The sequence below is a fragment of the Triturus cristatus genome, chromosome 11 (genome assembly GCF_964204655.1).
Source record: "Triturus cristatus chromosome 11, aTriCri1.1, whole genome shotgun sequence".
Lineage (NCBI taxonomy): Eukaryota > Metazoa > Chordata > Amphibia > Caudata > Salamandridae > Triturus > Triturus cristatus.
In genome coordinates, this window is record NC_140594.1 from 5,378,212 (window position 1) to 5,390,896 (window position 12,685).

General features: G+C 49.3%; 1 protein-coding gene across 1 annotated transcript in view; it reads left to right on the top strand.

The window, feature by feature from the left end:
• Positions 1-12,685, top strand: part of AACS (acetoacetyl-CoA synthetase) — a 223,106-nt gene that overhangs the window by 116,682 nt on the left and 93,739 nt on the right. The window contains exon 7 of the mRNA XM_085635188.1: positions 3,100-3,181. Within this exon, the coding sequence (XP_085491314.1) occupies positions 3,100-3,181 (82 nt within the window). The remainder of the gene's footprint in view (positions 1-3,099; positions 3,182-12,685) is intronic.

Sequence of the window (12,685 nt, forward strand, 5' to 3'; positions counted from 1 at the left end):
TAGCCATGCAGGTCTAGTCATATGAAAGGGCCCCTCTCTGACCATGCAGGTCTAATGATGAGAGACCCTCACTCTATCCATGCAGGTCCAGTCATATGAGAGGGCCCCTGATTGGCCATGCAGGTCTAATGATGGGAGCCCGACACGCTATCCATGCAGGTCCAGTCATATGAAAGGGTCCTTCTCTGACCATTCAGGTCTAATGATGAGAGCCCTGTACCCTATCCATTCAGGTCCAGTCTTATTAGAGGGGCCCTCTCTGACCATGCAGACCTAAATATGAGAGCCCTTCATGGTATCCATGCCGGTCCTGTCATATGAAAGGGCCCCTCTCTGACCATGCAGGTCTGATGATGAGGGTGGCCCCAACCTAAGATTGTGCGGGGCCTAATAATGGGGTAACGTCTCACTCCTACTGTGCAGGCTCAGTGTTGGTGGGGGGCCCAACTCTAAACCTTAGAGTCCTTCTTACAATCCCTCACCTTCTGAGCTTCAGTCCCAGTGAAGTTGGTGGTGTTTTCTGGTCCTCAGAGTCTCCTATAAACTGCGGTGAAAATTTGAAAAATTGTTCAGGATGGACAGGTTTTCTCTGAAGGAGGAGTGGCCCATTGTCGAAGCTGCTGCAAGCTTTGTGAGTAAAACTGTTTTTTAAAATTCTCCTGTGCAGGCCGCTAGGAGATTGCGCCCTTCTCCTTGTGCGCTGGTGCATGCACTCCTGCAGGCCAGCTAGCGTACAGCGCCCTTCTTCTTGTGCGCTATCTCGTGCACTTCTACAGGCCGGCAAGCGGACGGCATCCATCTCCTTGTGCAGTATCTCATGCACCCCTGCAGGCAAGCCAGCTGACTATGCCCTTCTCCTTGTGCAGTATCTCAGCCAGCAGACGGCACCCTGCTCCTTGTGCAGTGTCTTATGCACCCCTTCAGGACAGCCAGCAGACGGCACTCTGCTCCTTGTGCAGTGTCTCATGCACCCCTGCAGGAAAGCCAGCAGACGACACCCTGCTCCTTGTGCAGTGTCTCATGCACCCCTGCAGGCCAGCCAGCAGACGGCACCCTGCTCCTTGTGCAGTGTCTCATGCACCCCTGCAGGACAGCCAGCAGACGGCACCCTGCTCCTTGTGCAGTGTCTTATGCACCCCTTCAGGACAGCCAGCAGACGACACCCTGCTCCTTGTGCAGTGTCTCATGCACCCCTGCAGGCCAGCCAGCAGACGGCACCCTGCTCCTTGTGCAGTGTCTCATGCACCCCTGCAGGACAGCCAGCAGACGGCACCCTGCTCCTTGTGCAGTATTTCATGCACTCCTGCAGGACAGCCAGCAGACGGCACCCTGCTCCTTGTGCAGCATCTCAAGCACCCCTGCAGGACAGCAAGCAGACGGCACCCTGCTTCTTGTGCAGCATCTCATGCACCCCTGCAGGACAGCCAGCAGACGGCACCCTGCTCCTTGTGCAGTATTTCATGCACTCCTGCAGGACAGCCAGCAGACGGCACCCTGCTCCTTGTACAGCATCTCAAGCACCCCTGCAGGACAGCAAGCAGACGGCACCCTGCTTCTTGTGCAGCATCTCATGCACCCCTGCAGGACAGCCAGCAGACGGCACCCTGCTCCTTGTGCAGTATCTCATGCACCCCTGCAGGACAGCCAGCAGACGGCACCCTGCTCCTTGTGCAGTATCTCATGCACCCCTGCAGGACAGCCAGCAGACGGCGCCCTGCTCCTTGTGCAGTGTCTCATGCACGCCTGCTAAGGATTCTTCAAGTATCCACTGTGAGTTCTCGTGAAATGCTGAACATGCGCAACACCTTTGCCAGTACCGCATCCTTCAAAACGCACAACTGTGTGCCTGGTCCTTCCTTCTAGCTCTCACAGGTTCTCGAGGCCTCTCCAGTCTCATGATTGTCTCATGCGGTACCTCAAGGATGTCTCGTCAGATCTCATGATGTCTTCGTAACACTCAAACCGTGTGCCTGGTCCTTCTAGCTCTTGCTGTACAAATTCCTCATAAATTGGCTAGAAAACCATAGATTAGTTTGGGACACTACTGAAATATTTGAAATGCTAGCCTAGTATAGAATCGATGATCAAATGCCTGCACAGCAGTCAGTGCCCTCTGGTACCAAGAAACCGACATGCGCAATATTCCTCACAAATGTGGCATGAATTATTGCTCAAGGATTACTTTTAAATATTGAAAACCTACAGTTTTGACACACAAATCCAACTTGTCCATTTTTGAAAACTTGACATTTTCTTGAATAATTAAGCTTATTTCCCTCAAACTGCTTATTATTTTCATCATGTTCTGCTGCCACACATGGCCATTTAATATCCGCAAACACTAGGCCTGTCCATCGCATGGCGGGGAGTCTCTTCATCACCTTGATGCCAGGTGCCAAGTGCAGCCAGAATGATGCCAAGTGCAGCCAGAATGATGCCAAGTGCAGCCAGAATGATGCCAAGTGCAGCCAGAATGATGCCAAGTGCAGCCACATTATGTCAATGATTTGTGTCACTTTTATGTCAGGGACAGTCCGAATGTTTAACCAGTTTTCAGCTACTGTTGTGGCAGAGACAGTTAACCTCATAGTAAGAATGCCCACAGGATGTGAATGATGGGACAGTGTCATGCCCGGGACAATCAGTGTTGTGAAGCTTGGCCACGATATATGATGTACGAGCTGCTGATAATCCATAGGACGGCACAGGGTTGACATATGTCCCAGAGGGTTCGTAGTCTAGCAAATGAGGAACATCTCCCAGTGCTACAGGTGGCAGCAGCCACAGGGGCTGCAATGGCTGCTGCGCTCTCTGACCTCCCGGGATCTCACTCAGACCTATGATTGGCTGATCCTCCGAAGGCTCTTCCAGTGGTAGCTGGATGCATGGACTGGTTCAGATCAGGATGTCTCCTTCCCAGTTGTGACATTGCCTCCCTGGCCACATCACTGTCTCATAGATGCTCACGGACTCGCGACACTCAGTCGTACCTGGAAGCGTCCGCGCTTGCATCAGTGTTCACTCCTTTTCTGCTCCTCTGTTTGGTGAGTGAATCATACTATGCCAATGCTTGTTTATCATGCTTTTTACATTTTTCAGGATTGCCGGATTTAAAGAAAGTGGTGGTGGTTCCCTACGTGTCCCAGAAGGAGAGGATCGATATTTCAAAAATTCCAAACAGGTACCCGGATTAAATAGTTTTATTTTAAGTTTTGAACTGGTGTGTCCGGGAGAAGAAATAGAGGACGAGGACATTGGTTCCCTTTTTCTGTACTCCGCACTGCTCTGACTAGAATCCGCTTGTGTTCTGGCCTTCGAGGTCCCCTGTGTGTACCTGTATTTGTATAATCAGCTTGTGTTCTGGCCTAGGTCCCCTGTGTGTACCTGTATTTGTTATAATCAGCTTGTGTTCTGGCCTTCGAGGTCCTCTGTGTGTACCTGTATTTGTATAATCAGCTTGTGTTCTGGCCTTCGCGGTCCCCTGTGTGTACCTGTATTTGTATAATCCGCTTGTGTTCTGGCCTTTGAGGTCCCCTGTGTGTACCTGTATTAGTATAATCCGCTTGTGTTCTGGCCTTCGAGGTCCCCTGTGTGTACCTGTATTTGTTATAATCAGCTTGTGTTCTGGCCTTCTAGGTCCCCTGTGTGTACCTTTGTATAATCAGCTTGTGTTCTGGCCTTCGAGGTCCCCTGTGTGTACCTGTATTTGTTATAATCAGCTTGTGTTCTGGCCTTCGAGGTCCCCTGTGTGTACCTGTATTTGTTATAATCAGCTTGTGTTCTGGCCTTCTAGGTCCCCTGTGTGTACCTGTATTCGTTATAATCAGCTTGTGTTCTGGCCTAGGTCCCCTGTGTGTACCTTTGTATAATCAGCTTGCGTTCTGGCCCTCGAGGTCCCCTGTCTGTACCTGTATTTGTACAACAAGCTTAGGTTCTGGCCTTCTAGGTCCCCTGTGTGTACCTGTATTTGTATAATCAGCTTGTGTTCTGGCCTTCGAGGTCCCCTGTGTGTACCTGTATTTGTATAATCAGCTTGTGTTCTGACCTAGGTTCCCTCTGTGTACCTTTGTATAATCAGCTTGTGTTCTGGCATTCGAGGTCCCCTGTGTGAATCTGTATTTGTATAATCAGCTTGTGTTCTGGCCTTCGAGGTCCCCTGTGTGTACCTGTATCTGTATAATCCGCTTGTGTTCTGGCCTTCGAGGTCCCCTGTGTGTTCCTGTATTTGTATAATCAGCTTGTGTTCTGGCCTTCGAGGTCCCCTGTGTGTACCTGTATTTGTATAATCCGCTTGTGTTCTGGCCTTCGAGGTCCCCTGTGTGTACCTGTATTTGTATAATCGGCTTGTGTTCTGGCCTTCGGGGTCCCCTGTGTGAACCTGTATTTGTATAATCAGCTTGTGTTCTGACCTTCGAGGTCCCCTGTGTGTACCTGTATTTGTATAATCAGCTTGTGTTCTGGCCTTCGAGGTCCCCTGTGTCTACCTGTATTTGTTAATCAGCTTGTGTTCTGGCCTTCTAGGTCCCCCGTGTGTACCTATGTTTGTATAATCAGCTTGTGTTCTGGCCTTCGAGGTCCCCTGTGTGTACCTGTATTTGTTAATCAGCTTGTGTTCTGGTCTTCTAGGTCCCCTGTGTGTACCTGTATTTGTATAATCCGCTTGTGTTCTGGCTTTCGAGGTCCCCCGTGTGTTCCTGTATTTGTATAATCAGCTTGTGTTCTGGCCTTCGAGGTCCCCCCTGTGTACCTGCATTTGTATAATCAGCTTGTGTTCTGGCCTTCTAGGTCCCCTGTGTGTACCTGTATTTGATATAATCCGCTTGTGTTCTGGCCTTCGAGGTCCCCTGTGTGTACCTGTATTTGTTATAATCAGCTTGTGTTCTGGCCTTCGAGGTCCCCTGTGTGTACCTGTATTTGTATAATCAGCTTGTGTTCTGGCCTTCGAGGTCCCCTGTGTGTAACTGTATCTGTATAATCAGCTTGTGTTCTGGCCTTCGAGGTCCCCTGTGTGTTCCTGTATCTGTATAATCAGCTTGTGTTCTGGCCTTCGAGGTCCCCCGTGTGTACCTGTATTTGTATAATCAGCTTGTGTTCTGGCCTAGGTCCCCTGTGTGTACCTGTATTTGTATAAACAGCTTGTGTTCTGGCCTTCGAGGTCCCCTGTGTGTACCTGTATATGTATAATCTGCTTGTGTTCTGGCCTTCGAGGTCCCCCGTGTGTACCTGTATTTGTATAATCAGCTTGTGTTCTGGCCTAGGTCCCCTGTGTGTACCTGTATTTGTATAATCAGCTTGTGTTCTGGCCTTCGAGGTCCCCTGTGTGTACCTGTATATGTATAATCTGCTTGTGTTCTGGCCTTCGAGGTCCCCTGTGTGCACCTGTATTTGTATAGCTCACACCTAGCTGTAGACCTGAGAGTGGTGGGCATAGGTTCCTATTGCGTGGGCAGGTGGTGCTTTCTGAAGAGACGGGCCTTGGTCTTCCAGTTTAATTTGTAATTGCAGATTGGAGCAGCCAGCCTGATGGGTGCACATTACTTGAGATGTATTGGATGTGCCTAGATAGGCCTCATCAATGCCCATTACTTGAGATATCCTGGAGACACCACTCATATTCACCTGTCTGACTCTAAAACAAATTCCTCCCGACCTTTACCACCACAACGAAAGAGACGGCCCCATTTCCTGTAGTCATCAGAAGAGCAGCTGAAGTCTTGGACTTACAGTTGACTTCTGTTGAGCTGAAAGCCAGCGTCCTTAGGGTGGACTTCTTCTGAGCCCTTGCTGCCTTTCAGTGAATCCCTGACTGACACTCTCGAGGGCTTGATGTTGCCCACTCTGGTAATAGAAAGATAGCACAGCGCCTCAGACCTGCTCCGGGTGACCCTGCTTTCCTGACGCTACACCGTGCTCTTGAGGGCCTGGTAGTTCTGGCTTCTACTGGCGGGACCAATCCATACTCATTCCTAGCGACCTCCCCTTGACAGAAAGTCAAAGAAAATGGAGGCATTTGGGAAACAACTGTTCACCTCAGATAGCCACGCCCTTCAGTCACTCAGCAGCAGCTTCTTGCTGGGCAGGTACCCCCAGGCATGATGGCACATGGTCACAGAGATCTTGGCGGCAGTCCTGGAGAAATTCCGTGCCAACCCGGGGAAACTGTCCACGATCGCTTGGATGAGCGCAAACACCTTGTAAGATCAGATCTTGACATTACTGACTGCTTAGGCACAGCAGTTGGGACTAGTGTGGTACCCTGGCACAGACTCCTCGGGTGATGTCAGGCGTCACTCATAGATATTCCTTTTGATGGGTCTCGCCTACGTAGCAGGATGCGATTCCGCATTAGAGCTCTCCACTGAAAGTAAAGCCACAGCGATCTCCATCAGTCTCTCCCGCAAGGAGGTATCTCCCACAGTTTTACCCCTTCGAGCACTCTTGTGGGGGCAATGACAAGGCCTACCTTCCCACCAATAGCAACCTCAGTCCTTTCGGGTTCGGGTTGAGGATCCAGCAGACAGAGTTCAGGCCCACAGGGACAGCGAACCTCCCAGACCCCCACCACTGCAGCAGGAGCCTCCAAACCACTTTAGTTTGTCCTTGGTGGTACACAACCATGTGGGAGAAGAATCAGTCATTTCTTCCAGAGGGGATCACAATAACATCTGGCAGGTGAGTCCTGCTGATAGGTCAACTGGGATACCCCCTGCCATTCCTTTCTGACTCGCTGCATATTTTCACCCAAATCAGAGCAGCTTTCAGAGGACTACTCGTCCATTTTGTTTCACAAAGTACAGGTTTGTTTGGCAAAGGAAGCCTTTGACAGAGTCCCGGTCTCGGAAATAGAAACTGGATGTTACTCACAATATTTCCTCGTTTAAGAGAAACAGCAGAATCCTTCATCCTGTTTTAGATCTGATTACTCGTTTTTTTTTCTGCAAAAGGACAAATTCAAGATGCTCACACTGGCCCAAGTTCCATCTTGCTTGGATTTAGGAGACTGGATGGCAGTGCAGGTCATGCAGGATGCCTATTTCCATGTTCCCCTCCTTTAGGCCCACGGTAGCTACATGTGGTTCAAGTTTATCCAGGAGCATTTTCAGTTTACTGTGTTCCCCTTCGGCCTTACCAGTGCCTCTCGGGGGTTCACAAAAGCGATGGCAGTGGTCATAGCGTATCTTCTGAGTTCTGAAATATTAGTCTTTCCCTACCTGATGACTGGTTGTTGATGCAGGCCTTGCCACGGTCTGTCGTGGAGCACCCCTAGATTTCCTTTAATAAATGATTTTGATTGATTTTGATAAAATAACATCCAGAGCATTTGCATAATAATCGGGGTACATTATTGACTATAAAATTAGCAAAAATCGAATGGGTTAGGTAGGGGCAGAAGCTCATAATCAGTTAGCATTTCCATGGCTACTGGGCTGGGCGGCTCACTGCGTCACTCCGCAGTGCCGCACAATCGCACATAGGCAAATTACAGCAAAATTATCGAAAGGAGAACCAGGCATTGCTCCTCAAATCCAGTCCCATTATATACCGCATACCTCTGAAAGAGACCGTATGAATTCGGACACAAATAAACCCAACACACGAAAAAAGGAAAGAGAAGAAAAAGAAAAAGTTTACATGTGACCTGAATAAGAGAACAAGAGCCGAACTCCACATGTAAAGCTCAGTACAACCACTTTTGCCGGTCTGATTTGATAGAAAGTGACGTGGATATACACTTAGGGACATGATGAGTTGTGTACTGTTGTGTCGTGTACCTCGGGAGGAGGGGAGCACCCCTAGATGACATCGGACCTCCTGATATCATTGGGGTTCACTATGAACGTGCCAAAGTCATACCTGACTCCATTTCAGAGCCTCCCTTTCATGGTGCATTATCTGGCCTTCCCTCCTGATCAACAAATCCAGGACATTCAGGCTATGGTATTGATGTTTCTGCCTCTGTCCTGAGTCTCGGTGAGGATGGGTCTGAGACTTATTGGCCTAGTGGCTTCCTGTTTCCCGCTCGATGACCATGCCAGGTGGCATGGGGGCTCCGCAGTGGGATCTCGGGTCTCCATGGGCCCAGTGCCAAGAAAACCTTCCGAGTCCATCCATGTTTTGGACTAGACTGCAAAAGATCTTCAGTATTGACTGCTCAACTGCAATTGGACAAGTGGGCATTACCCCTCTTCCTACACCACCCAGAGCTGATGGTGGTGACAGACGCATCACTGCTGGGTTGGGAGGTCATCTTGGAGAGGTTGGGATCAGAGGACTTTTGTCTCCACATCAACCTGTTGGAGTTGCGGGCCATCCGCTTTGCGAGTGAGCGGCCTTCTATCCATCAAGGAAAGGCGAGTGCATGTCCTCATCGACACCACCACCATGTACTGCAGCAAGCATGGCCGAGTGGGGTCCTGGCTGCTGTGCCAGGTGGCTGAATCACCAGGGCATTTCTCTACTTGTGTAGCATCTTGCGGGAACTTTAAATGCCAGAGCAGGCAAACTCATTCGGCGATGGCGAAGCAGATCATACATTGCAGTTACCCCCTAAGGTGGTTCAGGGTGTCCTCTAGTAATCGGGATAACCCTGGCACGAAATTTATGTCACTGACAAGAATACGTAATGGTAGCACTCATCGGCATCTATTCCATCACCGACAACACATCATCCACCATTGCCAAAGACTCTGCCACGGACGGCGCAGCCACCTGCCTCTGTACTATCGATGAGGCAGAAATGTCAAATATATGATGAGGCGACCATCTCAGGAACCACCGCCGACGATTGAACTGATGATGATTCCATCATGGATGGCAGCGAACATTAACTCTGCTTCTTTCCCACCAATTCCAGAAAATACCGTCTTGGTTCCTGCCTAGACAGGGACCCTCCTTCTTGCTTACAAACTTCCTAAAGATTAAGGTAGAGTCCTAGGTGAAGGGCCGTCTGGGACTGCTGCCAGCCCTACACACCTTCAAACCCTGGAAGAAAAAGGATGATGAGGCTTGATAAGGACAAGACCACCATGAAGACAGCGGCGCAGTTATGATGAATATGCATCATATTGGGGTACGGGCACCCTCGAGTTGAAAACACGAAGAAGCACTCGCCATTCTACGGGAGATAGAAAGGGTACTGCAGCCGCGACGGACGAGGCCGTTGACGTGGCCAGCACCGTATTCCAACAGATGGGAAGCAATGTGGTTCGATGGCAGAGGTGGCCGCGCTCCACCTCCTCTCCTTCAGACCAATGCTTTTCAGTGGTGACCACGTCTTTGGCACACACGTAGAAGACGACGTTCATTTTATCGGCTCAGACCCTTATGCTGACTATTCTCAGAGGATGAGTATCAACTACAGCTTTTTCATGGGGCTAGAGGCAGAGGTGACTGCCCTCCACAACTTCAAACACCTTCAGTACCTTCTTCAGACCGCCTTCTTATTCGTTCACTTTACTCTTCATATTCTAAGCAACCATCCAGGAAGAAAACCTCCAGCCACAGGAAATAACAGGCTCCCTCCTGCGTCAGTGGCTTTGTGCCAGCCCTGGTGAACCGGTCTCCCACTCGTGTCCTGTTGAGCCCCTTGGGCATCAAGATTTCTGCCGTCGATACTCAATGGATGATATTCACATTCAAGACCTCTTAGACCTTGTAAAATATGGGCTTAGATGAGTTTATTCAGACGCCCTTGCAAACGCCACAGCAGAAGTTTATTCACCAACCTCTGGAAATCTTGCAGCCTGACCGAGATACTGTCTGAGCTTAGCAAAGCCCTGGAACCTGTCACCAGTTCCAAGGAGGCAGTTCTACTCCAGGGTTTTCCTAGTTTGGAAGAAATGAAGAGACATTGTCTCATTCTGCAACTTTTGTAGTTGAACAAATGTCTAAAGAAGCCATCATTCAAGACTGTATCTCTGTAGGAAATGTTCCAGTTACTACAAGAAAGAGAGATCTGCGGGACACCCACTTCATGAACCCGTTCACCCCCGACATTGCAAATACCTGGGATTCAGTGTAGGTGGGTGCCATTATCAGTTCAACGTTCTGCACTTTGGTCTCAAGTTGGGGCCAAGAATAATCCCAGCCCTTCACCCCTATAGTGGCGTTTCAAAGTCGCCATAAACCTCAAGTGTTTCCGTTTTTGGATGCCTGCTTGGTCAAGGGAAAGAATATTTGTGGGACAAACACGTCCACACATTAGTGCACAAAACTGTTTGTTAAGTTGGGTGTCCACCATGTCCCAAGAGACACATCCAGTTCCTAGGGGCCGTGTTGCACAAAAGAGTAGGCAAAGCCTTTCCAGCCAGAAAGACACTCTTGTGCCTTCAGATTCACACTCCATTGATCCAATATCTGACATCAACGTCACTTTTTCTGTTGGAATCTTTGCTCGGCATGATGTCATCCTAAATTCTGCTAATTCATCTCTGCATACCGTTGATGCAACATTTAAAGGAGGGACTTGATGCCTGTGGCTGGAAGTAAACTGGATCCTTTGTTGGTCAAATTCAGGTGCTGAAGAAAATCAAAACGTGGTTGGAGTACACAAATCTCACACAGGGTTTGCACTTTCAACCTCATATGATCTTCGGGAGCAACACCTACCCGTGGAAAGTCTCCTGGTGGCCCACCGAACTAGGACCCTCACCCACTCCAACAGACCAGGCCCACAACCTCTGCATTATCCTGGACAGCAAGCTCACATGAAAAGCAGGATCAATGCAGTCTCATCCGCCTTCTTCCTCACTCTCCGCATGCTCTGGAAAATCTTCAAATGGCTACCTGTCAACACCAGACAGTCACTCAAGCCCTAGACACCAGCCGGCTGGACTAGGGCAGCACACTCTGTCGGAATCATCACTCCCCTCCTGAAGAGACTGCAGACCATACAAAACTCAGCGGCCAGACCCCTCGACTACGCCAAAGAGATCCACATCATCCCTCACCTCAAGAAACTCGACTGACTCCCCATCCAGAAGAGGTGGCAATTTAAGGTGCTCATCAACACATACAAAGCTCTACACAACCAGAGACGACCTTACATCAACCACCACCTGAGCTTCCATCATCCCTCCAGAATCCTGTGCTCCACCTCCCTCGCACCCCACCACGTCTGCCGAAGCAACAGTGGAGGACACACCTTCTCCTACCTTGCAGCAAAATCCTGGATTGACTGGCCCTTCCAGACTTCATGAAGCAGCAAGACCCTCCACGTCAGGATTCCCTCGCTGGCGATTACCTGTGCTTTATAAATCCAGTTTCATGATCTCGTTGATGATAGCTCACTGTGTCATGTCCTCAGATTCATCGATAGTCCAAGCTTAGGAAATCTGTCCATTCTAGAGACCAGACAGACAACAGTACAACAATGTTCTATATCTATAAACAAGGTGTCATAAATTCTCATCCAGACTGGGTGATGAATCGTGAGATCCCGCTGAGATCAGAATGCTTACCAGAAGTCCTCAATACTTGGGCAAACGACCTCAGCAGGACCGAAGGACGCTCCTCAGACCGGAAGCTGAATCAACATCTGCCAACCTTGATCATTCTCGAGTGGGGTCATCCGGAGCTAGACTTACTTGCAACACCATCAAACAGGAAATGCAGATACTTTGTCAGCAGGCAGTGGCATTGTGGGTCGTACGGAGATGAATTTTCAGCATCATGGCAGAAGACTTTGCAAATGCTTTTCCACAGCTTCCCCTTGTACCAAGGAATCTCAGGAAAGCCAAGGGTGATCCATTGCTGGATGATCCCTCCAGCCTCGACTCGACACTGTTAGTGCGCGGACCTCCTTCATCCTTCAGAAGCTCCTCCCACTCCTCAAAGATGTGCAATGAAATTCTCTCTCGCTCCCTCTCCCTCTCCCTCCCTCTCCCTCCCCCTTTCCTTCTCCCTCTCTCTCTCCCTCTCTCTCTCCCCCTCCCTCTCCCCCTCCCTCCAGATGCTACACCAGCATCCCTAAGGTTATCAACATGGTTCCTGAACACCTGTAATTGGCACATTTAGCCAGTCCACAAGACTGAGACATCTTGGCCCAATACAATCCACTTCACCGTAACAAATTATCGGCCATATGCAAATATTTTTGTCTGTGCTGTCAAGATAGTGGTCTGCATCTGATCCGTGTACAACAGCATCAAGTTTGCCGTATCTTTTGTATCTGGCATGGTCAGGTCTCCATTACCGTCCACGTGGCGGCTGTTTCCAGCTTTAGATGATTGTTTCAAACCTCGACTTTTCTTTCAGTGAGAAGAATAAGAGTTTCTTAGAGGTGTGTTCAAATTGTCTCCACCACCTGGTAGAGCACTGGCTTCTCCATGGGAGCTGAATACTGTCCTTGTCAGTTGAAGAAAGAGCCATTCAAGCCTTTACATACAGCAGACATCAGGTTTGTGTCACAGAAGACACCCCTGCTATTTGCACTTATGTTCACTAGTGGAATCTGTAAAAATTCACATATTCGCCATCCAAATCACCTCATTGAACCAATTACACTCAGTATGCTATTTCATAATCAAAAAAGAGAATTGCTTTCCTTGAATGCCTGAAAATGTTTCAAATTCTACATTGGCCTACTAAATCATGTAGACAATCAGACCAGCTCTTTGTGGCCTTTGCCGTGCATAAAGAGTGCAGCTCTCTTCTCTCTTGAAACAAGGAATAGCGAGGTGGTTTG